We start from the raw sequence: 23,136 nt of genomic DNA on the forward strand, positions 1-23,136 counted from the left end.
TAGTGAAACTGTGTTCATGGAACAGATTGAGCCTAAAGTCAAAGTCTTTCAGTTAAAGTGCAGATTTAATTAGCGGCGTTGATGAAACATCCAACAGGTCTGGAGATGTTTGTCTCTCATGGAGGTTTGTTTGTTCACAGCATTGAAAAATTCAACAGTAATTATCTCCAGAACCTGATTTGACTGTTTTCATTGGACCTTTGAATGCATCATTTTGCCACAGTTGAACAGTCATGTGACTCATTCTGATTGGCTCATTTCTGCCATCAGCTGGTTTCAAATAAAGACGCCTCTTTAATCCAACATGTACAACTTTATTTAAATAAACAGCATGAACTGCACATTTAAAATAGTGGATCTAAGTGTCTGAAAAGTAGAGAAAGTAGAAAAAGAGTGACAACATTTTATTACCATAAAATTCATCAGTGTCTATGATGAACTACGTGTGTCAATCACAAGATTTGAACTGTGTTTGAAAGTGTTTTTGCTTTTTTTCTCCCCAGATAATCTTCTGAACTCAACACCTGACTTCAGAACAGTTTTATGACTGAAGACTTTGTTCATTATGAACTATTATGAATGTCAGTCAAAGATAATCACTAACAACCTGAGATCCTCCTGTTTCAGGTGTGCAGGGTCTTTGTGTCGGTGATGTTTTCATGTGGAGAAAGAAAAGACTCAGAACCTCGTGGCGACATTAAAGGAACAGTTTGATATTCTGGGAAATTATTCAGTTTATTTCCAAGAGTTGGATAAAAAGATTGATACCACACTCATGTCTGTAAAATATTGCCAATTATCTTGACTAATCGTTTAGTCTATAAATTGTCAAATGTTATTTTTTTTCCCAAAACTTAATGAGATGAATTCAAATATCTGGTTTCATCCAACCAACGGTCCAAAACCCCCAAAATATTTAGTTTACTGTCATATAACAGAGAAAAGCTTGAAAAATTACTAAAATGATTAACTGATTATGAAAATAGTTCATAGTCCATTAATTGTCTGTCGATTGCCTAATTGATTAATCGTTGCAGCTCTAGAGGCTAAAACCAGCAGCTGCTAACTTAGCATGAAGACTGGAAACAAGGAAACAGCTCGTCTGGTTCTGTCCACCAATCAGCAGCTCTAAAAACATAACGACTTATTTATTTAATCAGTGCAGAACTGACGGCAACGTGACTGTGAGACTCTAACATTAAACAGACGAGATATAACGTGTTAATCAGTGAGATTTAGAGCTAGCTGTTTCCAGTCTTCGTGCTAAGCTAAACTAAGCTAGCTGTTTCCAGTCTTTGTGCTAAGCTAAGCTAAGCTAAGCTAGCTGTTTTCAGTCTTCATGCTACGCTAACCGGCTGCTGCCATCATACTTATCAGACAGATATAAGAGTGGAGTCCATCTTCTCACCTAACGCTCAACAAAATGTTGAACTATTCCTTTAACTTCAGAGTTGCACCCACATTGTTGCTTCGCTCAACGTTAAATCAGTTTTATTTCTGACCTCATTTGTTCTTTTATTGCACAACAAACGAGACGACGGCTTTCTGTGGTTTAATACTTTCAGCCTCTAAAAACCCGTCTGACTGTCTGAGGCTTCAGCCAATCACAGCGAGGCTCAACGTTTTTTAATTTCCCAGCATGAACCTTCACCTCACTTTGCCTCTGCGCTGAACTCTGCGCTCCACCTGGAACCGTTTTACCAGCTGATCGTAAATCCATCACTAAGTTTGTGTGTTAAGTCGTTAGTAACCACTAACTAGCTTCAAACTAGTGATTTACTGAATCAGGTTGCACCGTTAAAAGTTAAGACGTCTTAATTATGTGAACAGGAAGTGACTGTTATTTGGTCAAAGTTATTTGGTCGTTCAGTCTGACGTTACTGGCTCAGTAGTTTGAGATAAACTGTGTTTGTTCTGAGAAATGTAAAGTGTGACGTCAGATATGTTGAACATATTCTACATCATCTCTTTACGCTTCGATCTCTACGGCAACCGGCTTTTAATTTAAAGATGCATAAATCTGCACTGAGCTCAGTTATGATGTCACTGTTTCCTAAGTGTGAACTGACAGTGCTGACTGTGAACAGCTGGTGAAACGAGCACACAGAGCAGCGTGCGACCTGCGTTCAGGAGGATTCAGATTAACGAGCTTCAGCCTGCGTCGGTGTGTGTGTGTTGTTAACGAGCAGGCGGCTCGTCAGTCACAGATCAAAACCGAAAACCTTCTTCTTCTGATTCTGATTGAGACGAAAGGATTTCTTCAAAGTGTCAGTGTGTTCGTTTAGAGTACGTGAAGATTAACATCTTTAACACTTATATATTAACACGTTTTCTGCGGCGCGCTCACGCTCGCAGTGTGACCGAGGCCTCTGGGATGTTTTGTGTCATGTGAACAGATCAACACATAAAGTGCAGGAATGTTTCTTCAGCGTCTGATCTCAGTCCGTCCCGCAGATCAGCTGATCCAGCGACCGATTGGATCTCAGTTGGTCTGTAAACCTTCAGGTCGGTTACCCGTCGGCGCGTTTAGCGTCAGAGCGAGTCGTCCAGCGGCGCCATGAGCAGCTGCAGCTCTTTGAAGGCGCTGCCGTGGCGACCGACCTGCGCCGCCTTGTTCTTCACCATGTTGCTCAGGTTCTTCAGCTGCTTGCAGCAAACTCTGCACTTGTGGTGTCTGAAACACAAACATCAGGTCAGAAGACGGATCAATCAGAGAGTCGACTGTTCGATTGATTGATTGTTTCAGTTTGATTTCTTTTAAAAAGAGCGAAGACTCGATAGACTCGTTTCTACAGAAAGCCGGAGGGGCCGTTTGTGTGGCTGCTTTTCTTCTGATGAACGACTGTAATCAGTATAATCACTATATTAACAGTTAATAAATGGTTATAAAACACTATAGTATAGTTGTCAGCACATATAAGGACATTCTGAGTGTTTATTAATATTTCATCAACAATCATAACTTCTCCTATGAAGACATATTTTATATTATTACAGCTGTGCTTCACTATACTGTCGTTCATTATCTGTTTATACAGCAGCAAACATTAAACCAAAAATAACTGATGGTAGAAAATAACTGATACACAAATGTCCTCTGTGACTTTCCGTAGCAGTGAGTCTACGTGAACGTGTTTGAGCTCACCGCTCCTCTCGTGTGATGTCGACCCCGACGGACGGCGTCGCCTTCAGCGTGTCTGAGATCAGCATCCAGAAATGTTTCATGATGAGCTTCAGAGATGTGCAGCCGGTCTGCATGTAGCTGAGAACACACGGGACGACGGGATTGGCTGGTTAGTCGGTGACATCAGGGCAACAAGCAGACTTTTGACGTTTTGAACATTTTATACAGAAGAGCAGAAATTAAACCAGAGTTTGTTGTTTGATGCTTTTATGTTCAGCTGCTGGAAACAGTTTTAATCACCAATTTAAACTAATTAACTAGAAGTATTTTAAATTTCATCATGTCTTAAATGTGTCAGTCAGCAGATGTGGACTAATTGTTGGTGTTTAATGACAGTAAAAATAAATTCACCATAATAACTATATGAATCTGAGTTGGAGAGGAAATCCGCCCGTTTCAGGTGAGAAGACGTCCAACCAGGTGTCCTTCTCACCTTTACTGTTTACTATAAACACACTCGCTACAAAGCATTTCACTTTCTGCACTTTTATCTCAAAGTTTCTCTGTTCCGAGTTTAAACAATTACAATTAATCCGACTTATCGCTCAGCAGAAATTCAACAATTCTGAGTAATTTTTCCAGCAAATAACATAAAGAATCTCTGATTTTTGCTTTTCAAATATGATCAACTGCTGCTTTTCTTTGTCACATATGAACACAAAGTGAAGATCTTTGGGTTTCGGATTGTTGTTCAGAAAAAAAACTGCAATTTGAAAACATCACGTCGGACTTTGAGAGATATTTTTCACTGTTTTTCCAAATTTAATAGAATAAAATGTAAAATGATTTATTTATTTATTGATTGGGACAGTGTGCAGTTTGAAACATTAACGATGCATCTGTAGTCCCCGACAAAAAAACATACAACAACAAACAGTAAAAAGCATGTTTTTGCATGTGTGTGTACACAACGGTGTCGTCTGCATACGACTGTAGCTCTACATCATGACACTGTTAATATGTGTAAAGATAAATAACAGGGGACCTAACACCGACCCCTGTGGAACGCCCACTGTGCCTTCATGTTACTGGACAGTGTGTCACCAACTTTAACACATTGTATCCTATTGAATAAATATGAAGACATCCATGCCAGCGTTCTAGATGAGAAGTTACTTTTAGAGAGTTTCGATAATAGATAAAAATAATCTGCAGATTAATCGTTATTGATAATAATTGTTTAAAGGAGAGGAAATCCTCATTCTCACCTCTCGTATTTACTCTGCAGCAGTTTGTCGATCTGAGGAAGAATCGTCGTACACAGATCCAGTTTCCACAGAGACCTGAAACAGTTTCAATATCAGAAACTTAATCGTGAGTTGATGCAGAAGTTCTATCATGTGAGAACTAAAAAGGTGTTCAGACAGAAAGTGAAGCTTGAGTGAATCCACCTGGAACTTTATCCATTATGAAACTGATTTATACAGCCGTGTGACGTGCACAACTTTTTCCACTCAAGCCTCATACGTGTCCTGGTTGAACTGGTGTTTCATTTCCTGTTTCCAGGATCACTGAGAAGCTTCTCTGACAGACACTGACGTCACCGCAGGTAGAAACTAGTTTTTATAAATATCAAAAGGAGGAAATCTGCTGAAACTTCTCCGCATGTTGTCAACCAGACACCTGCACCTGAGTTTCTTTTGTTAGTCTGTTGTCTCTTATGTGTGTGTATGAATGTATTAGTTCATTTCTTTTTCTTTGTTCTGTAAAAGAAAAACTGAATAACAGGTTATCATTTGATGTATTTCTTCAATATATCATACATGTATCAAACATGTATGATGTATGTATCATACATGTTTCAGACAGTGTTTAAGTTCAGTTTAGTGTTAGTTTGTGTGTGCCATGTCTATTCTAAACTTAGTTCTTTGCTGTGTAAGATGAGGCAGTTGTGTGTTTAACAGTTAAGTTTATTCTGTTATACCTTTACCTGAGCCATTGATAAGATAAACTATAGTTATGTAGATGTTTATGTGTAAAACTGATAAGCTTTAGAGGATAGTGTGGTTTGTCCTGTGGTTTTAATATCGTAGTGATGTTATTTTGTGATGCTACTTGGTGCTTATGTACTGTCATATATGGTCGTGAAGAAAGTCTGTTCCTAGGTTAGCTGAACTTTTGACTTATGTTTCTATCTGAGGGTTGCTGACCTGTAAGGTTAGTAAACAGATGTCTTAAATTCTGTACATCAGTATTTAAGGGACTGGTTAACCTTTCAGACAAAGAGAAGATAGCTAGGTGGTATCTTTGTCTCCAGAACTATGATGCATTATACTTCTGATTGTGTTATTTGATTACACTATTTCATAACCTGACAATGCTCTCTTTGTGTGTTTATTGAGTGATCAGCAATTTCCCATTACAGTTCTTACCTTCATGGTAAAATATATGCATATTGTGAGAATGCTAGAAGTATGAATACTATCACATGTAAACAAACGTAAATCTACTGTATGAATGAGAACATCAGGCCAGCTGTTACCACTCGTTAATACTGGATACTGATATGACTTAGAGATGAACTTTATAACATATTAACTTCTTTTTAACTGATCCATATATATTGAAATCCTGCCTGAGCTGATACAGATCAATATATGTTTCCTACTCACGGCTGGAGGTTGATGATGTTGAGGATGTCCACAACAATAGAAAGGTCATTCATGGAGACGGCGGTGTCCAGAGCGCTCTGCAGACAGGAAGTAGAGAGGAAGTCATCACCGGACAGGAAACTGCTCTTTATAGTTATAGCAGTAATAAAAACAATGATAATAATAATAATAATAATAACAGCAGGACAGTCGAGTGTCTGATCAGATGTTAGAGGAGTTTTATGGATATGGATGAAGTTAGGTTGTCATAAGTATCCGTGCACAAAGTAAGTGTTTAACGACACGTACGAGGCTAGACAGGAAGTGACGTCATGAGTCTCACCTTGATGTCCTCGCGGGCCCAAACGGCTCGGACCGTCTGCAGGTTCTTGTGTCGGCTGCTCAGCATCACGCACATGGTGTCGTGACCTTTCTTGATCTGAGACAGAGCCTCCTCGTCACTCAGCGCTCCGCCTCTGTTGTTGGGTGACGACTGACAACGAGACGACACAGACGTCACATGACAAATCACATGACACACGAATATAACGAGAGTCACACATGTGATTTATATCTTACAAACAGAATAAGTGGTTCACAAATATGTTCTTGATTGAAATATCAGCTGGAACATGTTGGATTACTTGTTTTATTTATTATTGTTGTTTATTTATTTGTAGGTTCTGAGAGGTAAACAGGCTGCACTTGTTTTTCACACCTGGACACTCAGGGGTGATGAAAACAGTAGATCACATGATCAATAAGTGAGAGTCGTGCACAGATTTTCAGCAGGTGTTAAGCTGTGATCTCAAAGAGTTAAAGTTATACAGAAATGAAGTTTATATGTCTGTTTTAATGTCAAGTTAATGTAGACATGACTGACGAGCTGCTGTTTATAGACAATCTGTGATGAGACGTCACCTCTTCATCATCATCATCCTCACCGTGGTTGCTGCATTAAGTTGGTTTGGATCAAGTGTTTGTTTTTACACCTGCTGACGGTGATTAGATCAAACTTTGAGTTGGAGAACCTTCTGAGATTGTGCTGGTTTATTATTATTATTATTATTATTATTATTATTATTATTATTATTATTATTATTAGGGCCCGAGCATGAAAGTGCCAGGAACTTATTGTTATTGAGGGGATTCTTCTTCTTCTTATTCTAGTACGCCGTTGCATTTTTGAGAGGCTCAGGATGCTCACACGTCAGGACTGGTGAAAACTGTAACGTTCTGTAGTTACGGGGGGGGGGGTTTGGCCGTGCCAACAGGCTCCATAGCGCCCCCCCCCCCAACGCACGGCCATTTTGGAACAAAGTTTCTTTGATGTGCATGAAGTATGTCGGGTTCATTGCTCTCATCATTCTTGACATAATACTTTTTTTTTTTTTTTCGCCCAACAGGAAGTCAGCCATTTTGGATTTTGTGCATCAATTTTCATTTTAATTAACGTTTGATACATCTTTCTGATGCGTGAACACTAACTAATAAATGCTTCGGCTAGTATCAGAGTCGGGTTTCGGGTGTGTGATTAGTGTTAACGTGTTTGACACATCAGAGGTGGCGTTACTTGATATCCGATGCGGGTCTTGGGTTTGGGTGCGGCAAAATGTCTCGAGGGCGCCCCCTAGAATATTTCAAAGCCTCTTGGAGCCGTAAATAAGTCCAACAGGAAGTCAGCCATTTTGAATCTACTTTGCATTTTTTCCACAGAGTGAAGCCAATAACAGGTGTTTTACTTTAATAAACTCCTGCAGATTTAACCTGAGACACTTTAAATTCAGTAGGTTACATCTAAACACCTTTGTGTTGCTAAATTGAGAAACTTTTTATATTTCGTGAAACGCCCTCGGCATGGCGTGCCGGTGAAGTTTGCCCAAAACATGTTTGGGGCATTAAACAGGAAGTTGTTGTAACTCCACTTTGCATTGTGTGATTGTATATTTATACAAACCTTTTGACTTTTAAAGTCAAACCACATCCCTTCAGAAGAGAAACGTACAGATCAGAGCAGGAAACACTCTGTGAATATAACTTCATACTTCAACAGAGGTGGAAGAAAAACTGTTTTACTCACCTACAGTCCAGGAAACAATCAAACAAACCTTCATTCAATATTTCACTGCATTTGTTAATAATAAACTTGAGACAATGGAGAGAAGACTGTTAAAGTTCATCTAAAGTTCTTTTAAATACTAGTTGTGTGTGATTATTGACGTGTTAACATGTAAACAGTATTTAAAGGTTTATTTTTTGTTGCTGTCGAGTGAAAATCTCACATGTCCAACTTTTGAGATTAACCTTATTTTTTATTCACATTTCACTTTGTGGAAACTCAAACTCAGTTAAAATGGTGAAAGTTTATCACATCAAACAGCTGGTGTGACAGTAGTTCTGTACATAGAAACAGTTGTGATTGTTCCTGCTGTTCATACTTCACTACTGTCAGACTTCAACGTAACGGGAGTTAAATAAACGCTTCGTTAAATTCAACTGAGGCTAAAATGAAGGTTTAACAGCCTGAGTTGGACCTTTGTGTTCCCTCCACATCTGAAGCTTTTTCAATATGAAACTCCTAAAATAAAAGGACACAAAAGACAAAACAGACCAAAATAACAGAAGAAGATGTAACACGAGTCAGTCTTCCACTACATGTTAGACATGAACTTCAGAACTGTTTATTGGTTTTGTGGTTGGTGGAGAAACTGCTTCACTCTGAAAATTGAATACGTGACAATAAATGCACATTATAGTTCCAACATGCACGTATCATCACGTCCTCAACATCAATCCATGCACGACTAGTTCTTCTCCAACAAGCTCTCGTTTCCTCTGTGGTTTAATCAGACAGGAAGTCACTTAACAACACAAAGAAGAAATCTAGAGAAACATTATCTCTGTATTTGTTTGAAGATTTATTTATTTGTTGTTATTTTCCACTAAGTAAAGACTTACTGTATCTTTGATTTCTATCATCTTAATAAGGACTAATCTTTCTTTCCAGGATGTTTCATCCATTGATTCGTCTATTACAGTCATGAGGAGGAAATGTGTCTTAATATGCTGGAAAACAACAAACACAATTAAGCTTCTGGCAAAAAAAGAAAAAAAAATCCTTTTTATGTAAACGCAACAAATAAAATCAACCTGAATGTAATACTGACATCTAAACTAATGTAATAATTAATTCAACAGGACAGGCTGGTTAGAGTCAGCTGCTATTCTTTAAATGACCAAAGAGATTATAGATCAACTTACCAACTGATTAATAATCAATATTATTCTGTTCAGTAGCTTTAACTTGTGTCATTTTAAAATACCACCTGAATAAATGGTTCATGAAAACACAACCAGAAGTCAACAGAGTTTTAACATGTTTTGTGATGATGAGGTGAACGAGTCTCTTCAGATGAATCGTGATGTTTGAAAAGTTGAAAATGTCAAAGTCAATCTTACACTCAGAGCATCACGAGAGAGACGAGTTCATTCCCACGCTCACCTTCAAACCTCTTTTAGTTTCTCTTTCTGTCCGTCTGCGGCTGCTGGGATCAACTGTCACACTGGTTGTGGTTAGAGAAACGTGGCTGGTCTCCAACCAGCCCAACACAGCGCGTCACGCCGCCGTTCATCTCCCTCCGCTGACTCCCAGTCGCTGCATCAAACTCAAAACCTTGACGCTCGCTTAACAAACAGCAACTAAAACGGCTCCCGTCTACCTGAACTCCCTCATCCAGGTCTACACTCCCTCCCGCCCACTACGCTCCGTTAATGAAAGGCTCCTGGTACCAAACAGGACCCTCAATCACCAGCTGGACTCTGTAGTTCCCCGCTGGTGGAACGAGTTACCAAACCTCAGAGTCTTTCTCAACCTTTAAGAAAAGACTAAAGACCAACTCTCTCATAAACACGTCTGCAGCTGATGGACTTAACGAAGAGAAAAACAAACAAACAAACAAACAAACAAACTCTGGCTCTTACTGGTGTTGTATCAGCTCTCAGATGGACGTCGCTTCGTCTGCTAAATGAAACTGTAAATAATAATAAGACGTCTTCGGGAGACGTGGTTCACTTTCTCCTGAACGTTCACGCAGAGTTTCGTTCAGATCCGATGACGGAGGGACAGAAAGCGTAACGACTGAAACGCTGCAGGTCTTCTGGTCTCAGTCTTTAAAACAGAACTAAACCAGCTGACGTGACTTCGTTCGTCTTTGTTCAGACTGAAACTGGACAAGTTTTGCTCTTTGTTTTAGTTTTGGATGATTTATTTCTATTTATTTTTAGTTATTGAATATAATTGAACCTTTAATTGTATTTGTTTCTTTTACTTCACTGTTTCTGTGTTGTGATTTATGTGAAGTGGCTGCTGGCTTTAGGATGAATAAAGTTATCTATTCATAGCTTTTAATTTAACAAAATAAATATTGATCATGGTTGCATTGATCTCATATTGTTGATTATCAGTGATCAGTGAAGCACTTTGACTTGTACTAACCTGTATGAAAGCTGCTTTACAAAGAAGGTTGATTAATAACTATATTCAGTGCAGATATTTACTAAACAGCACAACAAGGGTTTTAATGATGTAAACAACCAGCTCGACTACAACACAAATTACTGTAAATAAATGACATCACAGGGCAGATGTGATGTAAATATAATAAAAGATTAGAAACCTCTTTCTGTGTTTTCATGATGTTTCAGTTTAAAGTGTTTTTTCAGACTCACAGGCAGGAAGTCGGCCACGTTCAGTCCGATGGGCTCGTTCCTGGTGCTGAGGATGATCTTGGGTTGTGGTTTGGTCTTGGCGGCGGTGACGGGAGGCTGAGGGGGCGGCGGCGGGTCAGAGACGGGGGGGTTGGAGAACGCCGGGGCCACGGCTGAGGGGCGCTTCACACAGGAGACCACCGTAGGCTCCACCCTCTGGACAGGTGTGGACGAGGCCAGCGGAGAAGTCTACGCGCACACACACACGCACACACACACACACACACACACGCACGCACACGTTAGAAGTCCTGCACTGCTGCACAATCACAGACCGCTGCTGCAGCTGCTGCGTTCACTGACCAGCTGCTTGTCGGGAAAAGGAGCTATCATGTCCCTCAGCTGACGGCCGATCGCCAAAACGGTTTCTGAGAAGAAGAAGAAGAAGAAGAAGAAGAAGACGGAGCAGCATGATCAGCAAACAAGTCTTCACTGTTTCATCTATTATTGATTTAACACACAAGAAACCAGATCACTGAGACGTCACTTGTCACCGAACCCTCATCAGTCTGATGTGTCAGTGTGTGATGTGTTATTGGCTCCTACAGAGAATCATCAGTGACTCTGCAGCTCCTCTCGGCTTTACGGAGCTTTATAGTGAGTTTCAGCTCGTTGTTTATCTGTCCGGCTGCAACTTTTACTGTTCTGGTTCACTCTCAGCGTCTCGTAGCGTCGCCACTGTTCACTACCTGCTCGCAGTTAGCTGTAGACTAGCTGGTGAACATAGTGGAGCGTTTAGCAGCTAAAGAGCCAGATATTTCCCTCAGGAGTTTGGTAGAGAGTAAAAACCAGCTGCAGCTCATATAAACCCATTAATAAGATTTCTATCTTTCCACTCGTGTCGGCTGCTGAGTCTCAGTGATCTGGTTTCTGATGTGAACGTGGTCTGATGGACTCACCGTCCTCTGGTGGAGCGGGGAAAGGCTCCGACATCTTGGGAGGAGTACGAGCTGGAAGAGAGGAGCACTGAGTTACTGTATATTCATTTTGTTTATAATATGTTTGAATATTGTGAAAATGTCGATAGTTTCCCAGAGCTCGAGGTGCCGTCTTCAAATATCTGGTTTTGTTTGACTAACAGTCAGAAATGCAAAGATATTCAGTTTATAATGAAATGAAGGAGCTTCAACAGCAGCAGTTTCTGATTCATGTTCTGTTGATCAACTACTGACTGATCACATCTGCTCTAAAAACAATACAAAGAAGTAAAACTGCCTTTTAAAACTAAAGTATCACATTAACATATCACATGTGTTTAGTTTGTGTCTTTTTGTCAGTAAGAAGAACAAAGCTGATACGTTTCTGTCGGTTAAACTGAACTAAAGCAGGTTTCTGTTGAGGCTGATCAGCTGACGGTCGACCTACAGATGGCGTTCTTCGGCTGGAAGATCTCCTTGTAATCTTCCGCGTTGTGGATCTCGGCCGAAGACACGTTTTTATCGTCCGCTTCGTCCTCGCTGGGGCTCCGCCTCTCACCTTCGGGGCTCCGCCTATCAGCGTCTGAACTCTGCTTCACCCTGATGACATCACAACATGTGACTGACATCTTATAAAGCAGAAAACATCACATCACATAGTGTTTATCTGGAAGTTTAACTGAAGTCAAATGTTTTCAGAGCTGCTATTATTTGAGCTTTACTCTGAGAGACATAAACACTTTTATTCAGAAACATATTTTTGTTAATTTAACAAAAAGCCATCAGAATCCTCCACAGATTTAGAATTTCACTCCTACAACACTTCTTTCAACTAAAGGATGAAAATCGATGCAGCAGAATCACAGATATTGTTATTTCCTTCTCCAGACATTCTTCTTCTTCCTCATCAAGTCCTGGTGCCTACATTACCCACAATGCACCTGGAGACTGTGGTGTGTTATGCTAGTAGCTGCTAGCCTCCAGCAGAGATGAGGAGCTACGAAGGTCTGCTAGCTTCTTATTTTACTTCTAAATGAGGATAAAACAGCATTTCTTTCAGTCTCGATGCTTTAAGGCTTTAACTCCCGTCAGGTTTGATTGGACGCTGATCTGAACTTCCAGAGGCACATATCTAACATCTCAGAGACTAAATATATCTACAGCTGATGCTTCCTGATACAGTCAGACTCTGAAACTCTGGTTCATGTGTTTATTTCTAATAGACTAACAAAGCAGGTGTTAATAAACTTCAGCTCACTGAGTATTAACTAAAACCTGTTTGATCTTCTTCACTGGATCCCAGTTAATCTCAGAAAGAAATGATTTTATAATACTTGTTACTGTTTTTAAAGGCTCAGTTCTGTCCTCTGTTGTTGACACGCAAACGTCTCCTCACTGAACCCAGAATAAACTCTAAATCAGCTTATGATGCCTTCAGTCGTTCTGCTGCTACTGTCTGGATCTCTGCATGAACTAACATGAACTAACTAAAACATTTCTATGCTGCAAGCTTTTAGTTATGTTTAAAGTGTGTGGTTAACAGCTAAAACCTTTAGTTTTGAATCAGTATTATTATTCCCTTTATTATTAATATTATTATTATTATTATTATTATTGATGTTTTTTGCTTCTTATCTTGAAGCACACAGATTTTACGCCTTCTGTATGAAATTTGCTTCATAAATAAACCTGACTGGACTTCAGCCGCTGTGACATCATCAGTGACATCATCAGCTCCCTCTACTTACTATTTTTTTTTTTACATGTATGCATGAATCCCCCTCAACACCCGGACCCAGACAGACAGGCTGAGCTCAGCTTTGATCCCTCAGCTGTTTCTGTACCTCTGCGAGCTGCAGGTGGTTGTGGGTCGCTCGTAGTTCCTGCGCAGCGCGGTTCCTTTGGGATCCTTTGGCTCTGTGAGCGGCTGGTTGTCCTGGATGATTCCCTGGATCACAGAGCCGCCGCTCTTCTTCACCCTCTTCAGATCCACCACGTAGGACGAGACGCTGGAGAGCTGGTGAGACACTCCGATCTGACGGGGGCAGAGAGAGAGAGAGATCGTGATGTGAGAGGAGGAGACTTGTGTTGTTATAACTGTCAGTGATGTTTGTCTCCTGTGGGAGGCGCTACGCACCAGCTGCTGGTTGCAGGCCGCCAGGTCGGACACTTTGCCCCAGCCCACCGGCACCACGTCGAAGCAGCGGTCGGGCTCCCAGCCGTAAACCCGCAGAGAGTCTGTGGCTCCGCTGAACAGACAGCCGCCATCCGGGCTGAAAAATATACACCTGCAAGCACCGAGGCCGGGGTCAGAGGTCAGAGGTCAGAGGTCAGGGGTCAGACACATGACATCAAACAGACAGAAAACTCACCTGACGGGACTGGTGTCTCCCTCCAGCGATCCGATCATGGAAAACTTCTCCAGATCCCAAAGCTTAGTGGATCTGCAGCGAACACAAACATTTCTTTACCGTCAGTCGGATTCGATGCCTTCACAGTTTAACTGGTCGACTTTCTCCCACCATCAAGTTAAATCGAGCTCCGTTTATTTTTCATCTCACATTACAAATAAAAATTCAGTTTCTCATGTTGTGTCTCGGAGCTTAATAAGAGTCACATGTGAAAACAAGAAGTAGAAACAGTGAGTTAAAGAGGAAACAGACAGTAAACTGAGATGAAGAAACCGCTCGCACCAACAGATCTGTGGTTAAGATGCACCTACGAGTGATTTAAGAACATTTGTGGCGTTCATCTGCTTGTATTTACAATGTCAGAGTTCAGAGCCGTCGTATGAACAGACTGACTGACTTTCTCCACAGTTATAACGTAATATGAAACTGAAATCAACTAAAATACTGAAACTAAATTCTGTTCATCATACGATCGTCATCATGGCTGCCAGTTTACTGAGAGGGGTTTTAGATGTTCTGGTTTTTATTGGCATATTTTGGTGCAGCAGCTGCAGGTCTGTGCAGCATCATGTTGACAGTAACATCAGCTGCTGTAATATTCTCTCCTCTGATGTCTCTGATGGTCACATGACGCCTCTCATATCAGTCATGGAGCTCTTTGCTTTAGAAAGATGAAATATTCTCTGATGGATTCTTATATTTCAGTTGTTTCAGGTTTCATGTTTTTATCTGCTGATTGTCTGAAAACAGGACTTGAAGCTCTGCAGTGTGAAACTCTTCTTTTCGCTCTTTGGGAACATTTGTTGTGAATGAAACTGAGTCGGTTGCTTTATACGGATGTTTTAGGGGTGTTGATGATGCTGATGATGATGAAGTCTCAGGAACGTTCAGCTCATGAGCTCATGATTTTATACGAGTTCAGAGAGTTTGTTGAATCTGACTTGGGAAACTCGTACGAGCAAAACCTCACAGAGAAAAGTCAGAGATGTTCTTGAATGAGACCAGATGTCCTGACAGAGTTCAGGCGGTCGTACCTGTCGGAGCTGCCGGACGCCAGCAGGTACTCGTTGGGGTGAAACTGGACGATGTTGACGGCCGCGGTGTGAGATCTGAACTCTGTGATGGTTTTCCCCTGAGTCAGGTCCCACAGCTGGCAGAGACAAGAGACAAGCAGCTGAGGATTCAAACGTTTACTGTGAACATCACGAGAACAAGAAGAAAACCAGCTGAACTGTAGAAATCCTTTTCACACAGAGAGGACTGTGGGTTTAATCCTCTTTACATGTCATCATGTGAATGAATCAGCTGATATTTTAAATCTCATGACAGACTCGAACCAACAACTTCCTCCTTCCTACTCTGTCTGAGTCTCTCAGCTCCAAGCTCGCTGGCTCCTACTGAAGATCTTTAAAAACACAAATATATAGTTTCATCTTTATGAAAGGCTCAGTAAGTTCCTGAAACAGCTGATCACTGTAGTTTAAAAATAGTGTGTTGATGGTGATGAAGGAACATGTGAGCCAGAGCAGCGCTGTGACTCACTGATGTGTTTTTAATCAGATATATCAGCTTTGATACAAACACGATACTGAAAATCAGCAGAATTATACTTGAAATAATCTGAACTGATCCTTGAAATGCAGCAACTTACCGCCTTCATAAAATGGGCAAAATAATGATTTAAATCAGTAACTATGTGACTGAATAATAAGTAAAGATGATTACTAATCTGAGCAGACATTAGACGTCGACTTCATCACTCTACGGTTCTTCATCACTCTAGTTGAGCTGAGCAGCGTCTGATAATCAGATCAGTTTGTACCTTCACCGTGCAGTCGTCGCTGGCTGAAGCCAACCACTTCCCATCAGGACTGAAGGCCAGACTCCTCACCGCCTGAGTGTGACCCTGGAACACAAACACCAACATGACTTCAGCTGGTCAGAGATATCAAACAATATTCCCAAAACTACACAAAGCTATTAATCCTTTCTGTCTGTATGTGGGTAAATCATGTTAACAATCAATATTCAGTATCAGAACTGTGACTTCTTTCACACGTGAGACTCAATACCAACATAAAGAAGGATTCTGTTGTGATGCACTTTAAGAATCTTTAAAACTGTTCAGAGCTGCCGTGTGTCTCCCCCTGCTGGCACTGAGAGTCATTACATAAAACACTGTTGTCTACTGATGCGGCTGTAAAACAAACACAACCACCGAACAACGACTCGTTTCACCATCAGAGTTTCATCCATTCGGTCCGATAACATTTGGAAAGTCTAGAAGAGCCGATAAATGATTTTATCCCCATTTAAGTTAACAGAGAGCGAACTGGAAGCCAGTGAAGTCTCTACTGTGGATGTTCTGGTCATAGAGCGCGCTCAGTACGCTCTGGTCATAGAGCGCGCTCAGTACGTCCTGGTCATAGAGCGCGCTCAGTACGCTCTGGTCATAGAGCGCGCTCAGTACGTCCTGGTCATTGAGCGCGCTCAGTACGCTCTGGTCATAGAGCGCGCTCAGTACGTCCTGGTCATTGAGCGCGCTCAGTACGCTCTGGTCATAGAGCGCGCTCAGTACGTCCTGGTCATTGAGCGCGCTCAGTACGTCCTGGTCATTGAGCACCCTCAGTACGCCCTGGTCATAGAGCGCGCTCAGTACGCTCTGGTCATAGAGCGCGCTCAGTATGGATTCAGTCAACCTGACACCAGATTAAAAACATAATAGAGATTAATCAGGCAGTGATGGAGTTCAGCAGCACTGTGTGAAGTCGTTTGAATGTGACTGATGTTTATTTATATGTCAAAGTTCTTCAGGTTTAATGTATTTGTGTAAATATTCTCATATCTCGGATGTCAACTCACTCTGAAATACAGAAACCCATCAACCAGCAGCTCGTACCTTGTACCTGAACACGTATCCTTTCCTCCGCACGTCCCAGAGCTGATGGAGAGGAAACAAGTTTCAATAAGAAGAAAAAGAGAAAAATGTATTGTGAATATAAACACATCAGAATCACACACACACACACACACACACACACACACACACACACACACCTACAGTACCTTGATGTTTGTGTCCATGGAGCTCGAGGCCAGAAAGTCTCCAAACGGATGGAAGCCCAGACTGGTGATGTTGGCTTTGTGTCCCATCAGAGTCCTTAAAACTGAAGGAAACAGAAGCAGCAGAGTCACATCTGACTCACAGTTCAACATTTCCTCTACATGAAGTCACTCTATGACTCTCTGGCAGAGTTTGTTCATATCAGAAATCAGGCGTAAATAAAAACAAGAAGCATTAGAGACAAGATATCTGGATAAATGATCTTTACACGCTGCATATTTAATATTTACTTCTCTCACGTGTGACTACGACAGGTAGCGATGTTTGGAAGCAGCCTGAGGTTCATCTCACAAAAACCATTACAGAGTCCTGCTTACATTCAGATCTGCAGTCTGCTGGACAGGAGTCATGTGATCATGCACAGGTCACACAGTATGTTGTTTCTTTTATTTAGTGAAATGATCTCATGTTGGAAGCTGCAGCTTGAATGTTGCAGGTTTGATGAGATGTGTCTCTGAAGTGATTTACATGCAGCTCATTAAACAGGTGGATGAATCAGAGACGCATGAAGGAGGCGACATGTGAGACAAAATGTGTCAAATAACATCTGACTTTTATCCAGATATGAGACGAGTATGAAACGACGTGTCAGATGAACATGAAGACAGTTAACAGCGAGTAGCGACGCTCTTTAACGGCCGCTGGACACAGGAAGTGGCTGCATGGCGCTCCAGACAAGATGAACATAAATCCAGCTATTAGACAGCAGCGGTACTGACATTTAACATGAGAGATAACTGTTAATTGATCCATTTCCTCCTGATCATATTCTTCTATATCTGTGTCATCCTGTGTTTCTGTTCTGTACATTAACATCTATTCTCTGGGAGACGGATCCTCCTCTGATCCTCCTCTGATCCTCCTCTGATCCTCCTCTGATCCTCCTCTGTTGCTCTTCCTCAAGTTTCTTCCATTTTTCCCTTTAGAGTTTTTCCTTGTTTGAATCGAGGGTCTAATAACAGAGACGCTCTACTGCTGAACAGACTAAAGAAGCAAACCTGTGATTCGTAATATTGGACGATACAAATAAAACTTGACCGACTGAAACAATAAAAGGTTTTCATGTTCAAGTTCAACTCAAAGCATCTGTCGCATCTAAATGTGTATTTATGTTTGTAAAGTGCTGAATGTCAAAGAGAAGCTTAGAGAAAGTACAGGAACCACACACACACACACACAGAAATCAAACTGGTCTCACTCTTGGCGGCCTCCAGGTCCCAGACTCGTATTGATCCAGACTGTGAACCAGCGACGACCTGCTCCTCTGACAAGTTGAACTGGACACACTCCACTGGGTTCTTGTGACCAGTCAAACTCTGAGAGACGACACACACACACACACACGTCATTAATTTCAAAGAGTTGCTATAAACAGTGTTTCAGATTATTATACAATAATAAAACACATTATAGTGAAATGCAGCTGCTGCAGCTCCGTGTGTGTGCTGCAGCTCCGTGTGTGCTGCAGCTCCATGCGTGCTGCAGCTCCGTGTGTGCTGCAGCAGCTCCGTGTGTGTGCTGCAGCTCCGTGTGTGTGCTGCAGGTCTCACCATGATACAGTTGGCCTTGCTGACAGCCCAGATGTTGACCCTGCAGTCCTCTCCTCCTGTGGCCAGCAGGCGTCCGGAGCTTTTCCCCAGAGCCAGACAGGAGACGCTGCTGGAATGAGCCTCGAACTCCTCTGTGGAGTCACAGGAGAGGACAACGTGAAGACGCTGCTGCAGCCGCTGGCGTCTCTACTCAGCTGCACTGACTGAGCGCTCGACTACATCAGTTCAACAGTTTGTTCACACAGACGTTGTGCTGCAGTGTAGATCAGGACTGAATCATCCTGCAGCAGCATCTTCACTGAGAACTTTGATTTTACACAAGATAAAAACTAAACATAAAGACACTGAGGGAGGAGACTGTATTGTTTATGTTGAGATCAAAGCAGAAAAAGCTGCAACATCAAACTCTATGAATGTCTCTGTCGAGCTTCCCACCACACATGTTTAGGTTTGTTCAGTCATCAGATCTGTGCTCAGTATCAGCAGATACTCTGAGCTGAGGTGCTGGAACCAGTATCACTAGTAAAAAAAAATCACATAAATATCCAATAATAATAATAATAATAATAATAATAATAATAATAATAATAATAATAATAACATATCCATAATGGCCTCATACAAGATATTAAAGGGAGTTTGTTACCTGGGTATAAACAGAACGGCACATCTAGAGTCTCACAGTCTATATTCTTTATATTCTTTTTTTTATGTGAAGCAGAATTTTCTCTTTTATGTTTTATTGCTCATTATATGATGATTTAAAGGACGAGTTTACAATGTTTCCAGTCTGTCTGAAACCAACAGTCAGTGTGTTTCTTGCTGTAATCATTCCTCCTGTTCATACTGACCATTAGAAGATCCTTCATAATGACCTTACAATGGAAGTGATGGAGGACAAAATCCACAGTCCTCCTTCTGTGCAAAACTGTATTTCAAAGTTTATCTGAAGCTAATATGAAGCTTCAGCGTCCAAATGAGTCAAATCAAGTAGATATCTTTCAACGTTACAGTCTTTTTAGTGCCAAAGTTCCTCTTTTTGTTACTATACTTCCACCTGCAGCTCAACAGGGAAACACTGTCTGTGACTAACCACCACTGTGGATCCATCTCTTATGTTCGGTGCCAGACGGAGCAGACCGCCTGCTGTGGGTTGATTTCTTCTTCTCTCCTCCCCCGTTTTCTCTGCAGGTGCCAACAACCTGATTGGTTTCCACCTGTGCAGTCTGCTCATGCTGCTTATCAGTTCCCTCAGACTTTGAACTGATGTATCATCATTCTGGGCCTTCAATAATACGAGCGCACCTGAACAGTTCACTCTCTGCTCATTGCCTGCCTGAGCTGAAGAAAAATGTGTGTGTTGGGAGGTGAAGGATTAGACGTAAGCTGAGGTATCTCATAGTTAACTTTCTGTCTCTAGACAGAAGGATTGATGGTTGGTGCCACATCTGGATTTGTTTTGGTCAAGTCTGTTTTTTTTTTCAGATAAACCAGTTTGGTCTTTTGGTTCATTTTTATCTTCACTTCTCCTCTGACTTCACCAAGGAGATGTATCAACTTACATTTAAGAACATTTGAAGGATCTTTTAATATCCAGTATGAACAGGAGGAATGATAACAGTGCTGCTCATATGGACACCTGACTGATGTTTAACACACTGGAAACACTGAACTCGTCCTTTAAAGGCAAAACTATTTAGTAAAATGTCATTAATGTCTGATGTTTTCTCTCTGGATGAATGATTATAACAACCTGAGCTGATTGTATTTGTAGAGTTTAGTTCAGAAGTTCTTTGTTTGTAATGTAAAAAGTTTTGTTCTTGTCTATGTCTGACAGATGTTTCACCACTGCAGTATTTTGTATTTTGGTGTCTTGTGAGTCCATGAGAGCTGCATTATAGACTGATCTGCAGATTATTTTCTCAATTAAAAGCTTTGTCTACAAATGATCTGAAAACTGTGAAACAACTTCCAGTTTCCTTACAACTCAAGAGGATGTTATCAGACTTCCTGTTTCACCCAACCAGCAGTCTAAACCCAAACATGTGAACATTAATGTGTGTGTTTGTGTTGTTTCAATCAGTGCAGTGTCACACCAGCAACTCCACAGTCTCAACAAACAAATGATGTACTCACGCAGTCGCCATGAGATCTTGGTGGTGCTGGCCGCGGCCATACTGGTCACACTGGGAGACGGGCTGCTTAGTGTGAACTACACGAGCACTTCAGGTTAATTCATGAAGTCAGTCAGGACGACTGAGGCCAGACATCAGCTTCTCATTCACTCTGAGCGCTGAGCTTCCTCCACCTGCAGGAACACAATCACACAGACGCGTCTGTTCGTTTTTTTTTATCTCTTTGTTGTTATCAGATTACATGTCGACTCCACACAGAGTCATTGAGACGCTGCCAACAGCTCGCTGAGCTTAATCTCAGGAATCACTGGTGAAGGTTTTACTGTCTGTCACTGAACTCAGGTTTTATCTTGTAACTACAAATCACCAACGTTTGACATGTCAGCTGACTGTTGATGCTGTAAAGTTTTAGATTATTCTGGTAAATAGTTTCCATTTCTATTAAACAGTCAAAGTAACGCTTGAAACTCTCTTGAATTGTGTAAACCATCACAGTGAACATCACGTTCTGTCTAGAGTTGCAACTTTTAATTAATTGCCAACTATTTTGATAATTAATTAATTATTTTGAGTCATTTTTCAAGAAAAAAAAAGTCAAACTTCTCTGATTGCAGCTTGTTAAATGTGAATATTTTCTGGTTTCTTTAGTCTCTGTGACAGTAAACTGAAGATCTTGTTGTGGACAAAACAAGACATCTGAAGACGTCGTTTTGGGAAACACTGATCCATTTTACAGACCAAACAACGGATCGATTAATCAAGAAAACAATCTTTAGTTGCAGCTCCTGTTTTGTTATTATCATTGTGTGGTAAAGTAGTTTAAACGCAGATTGATTTGAACGTTAATACAGACCAGATGTTCACTGTGAGGGATGACATCAGAGGTTCACAACCTGTTCTGACTGACGTCACACAGCGACACTGTCTGCATGTCTGGTCGAGTGAGGTCCAAAAACACACCTGCAATTACCGTTTAACGCCACACGGTGCCGCCAAAGAGAAGGAAACAGAGATCTTCCAGATTGCTGCTTTAGGATAAACAACATTTAGAGAGAGCTGCAACTAACAACTATTATCATTCTAGACTGATCTGCAGATTTTATTGATTAAGAGCTTGGTCTACTAAAGATTCCCATTACAGTTTCCCATAACTCGAGCGGATGTCATCAGATGTCCTGTTTCACCCAAACAACACCCAAAGATAATCAGTTTACTACAACATTAGGACGAGAGACAGCAGTCACTTCTCAAATATAAGATTAACTGAAACAATCACAGAATCTTTTTCTTGAAAACTCAAAATACTTGTAGATACATTTTGTTGATCGATGAATCGATTAGTTGATCAACAGAAAAGACTAGTTGTTGTAGCTCTAATCTTTTAGATTGGAGTAATAAAGGTCTGATGGTGAATCCAACGCTGCATTAAAAGGAGAATCAGGTGAGTATTAATGCGTCTGTTTTGTTTTCTGTCAACAGTGCAGCTCTGTGTCTCTGCTGCTGCAGTCACACAGCAGCTCCTTGGCAGTGTTTTAGTCATTTGCTCTTTATTTATTTATACCTGTCAGTATGTATCTTACACAGAAGGCCTTACATAGGTATATGTATATATACTTATATGTGAATTAATCCTTATGCTAACTGGAGTTTGGGGCCACTGAGGGGTCTTTCTGTTTTTCCATTAAGTTTCATCTGTTTGTTTTTATCTCTTGTATGACCTTTATTCCTATTTTTATTAATACTATTATTGTGATGTTATTTTTATTCAGCTCTATTATTATAATTGTGGTAATTTTACAGCACTGTCTTCTTACTGTATGTAAAGCACATTGTAAACATTGTTTTAAGAGCAGTGCTACACAAATAAAATTGAATATTTATTATTATTCATTTGAATGGAAACACAGCAGCTCAGAGAAGTAAATCTATCCGGTAGTGTCCTACATTTACTGTCGCTCCAATAGCTAATGTAATGCTAAATCAGTGTTTGATTAGCTAATTAAGACACTTTAAGCGTCATTTTACACAACAGAATAGCGACAAGACTCAAACTGAAAGACAGACAAGTGGCTGAGACACTCAGGTTAGTTTACTGAGTTATATTAACCACAGTGGGTTAACTACCTGTGGGTCACAGCTGGTAAGTAACTAACGTTAACTAACTGCCGCTAACGAGCTCAAGCTAACAGCTAACAGCTAACTAAAGTGTTAACTAATAATTAACTAATTACCGCTCGTTGTTACGTTACAAACAGAAACTCGTCCCGGTCGGTTTACCTTCGTCTGTCGGCCGCCGTTAATCATCTGAATGACCGGGAGGGTAAAGTTTAAACGTTAAACCGTCCGTCAGATAATCTGTCTCAGCAGTTGTTGACAGTCTGGTTGTTCTGCAGCTGCAGCTTAGCAACTGAACGACTTCCGCTGACGTCACAAGTCAACGTTTTTGAACTTTATTGA

General features: G+C 40.9%; 2 protein-coding genes and 1 long non-coding RNA gene across 3 annotated transcripts in view; all 3 read right to left on the reverse strand.

Moving 5' to 3' along the window:
* The window catches only part of LOC122986896 (NLR family CARD domain-containing protein 3-like), a 1,497,050-nt gene that overhangs the window by 816,443 nt on the left and 657,471 nt on the right, over positions 1-23,136 (reverse strand). The window lies entirely within an intron of this gene.
* Positions 294-23,111, reverse strand: katnb1 (katanin p80 (WD repeat containing) subunit B 1). The gene is made up of 20 exons (XM_044358751.1): positions 22,957-23,111; positions 20,681-20,852; positions 18,545-18,675; positions 18,193-18,310; positions 16,937-17,037; positions 16,770-16,811; positions 15,693-15,776; positions 14,905-15,020; positions 13,832-13,903; positions 13,597-13,747; positions 13,304-13,494; positions 11,908-12,059; positions 11,442-11,492; positions 10,846-10,910; positions 10,504-10,731; positions 6,119-6,268; positions 5,797-5,873; positions 4,393-4,467; positions 3,146-3,262; positions 294-2,674 (listed from the first exon to the last, which is right to left on the reverse strand). The coding sequence occupies exons 2-20, from the start codon at positions 20,718-20,720 to the stop codon at positions 2,533-2,535; spliced, it is 2,103 nt and encodes a 700-aa protein (XP_044214686.1). The 5' UTR covers positions 20,721-20,852; positions 22,957-23,111; the 3' UTR covers positions 294-2,532.
* On the reverse strand, positions 8,431-10,017 carry LOC122987856. The gene is made up of 2 exons (XR_006404641.1): positions 9,422-10,017; positions 8,431-9,367 (listed from the first exon to the last, which is right to left on the reverse strand). It is a non-coding gene; the product is annotated as an uncharacterized LOC122987856 (long non-coding RNA).

Source organism: Thunnus albacares, chromosome 1 (genome assembly GCF_914725855.1).
Source record: "Thunnus albacares chromosome 1, fThuAlb1.1, whole genome shotgun sequence".
NCBI lineage: Eukaryota > Metazoa > Chordata > Actinopteri > Scombriformes > Scombridae > Thunnus > Thunnus albacares.

Bases quoted from the DNA above. Each gene is read 5' to 3' on its own strand.
- katnb1 (XM_044358751.1), bottom strand. From the start codon at position 20,720: ATGGCCGCGGCCAGCACCACCAAGATCTCATGGCGACTGC. The intron at 18,311-18,544 runs GTGAGACCTGCA...GTCGTCTCTCAG, and splicing joins GCAAGGCCAACTGTATCATG to AGTTTGACTGGTCACAAGAA. The intron at 4,468-5,796 runs GTGAGTAGGAAA...AAACTGTTTCAG, and splicing joins AACATCATCAACCTCCAGCC to GTCTCTGTGGAAACTGGATC.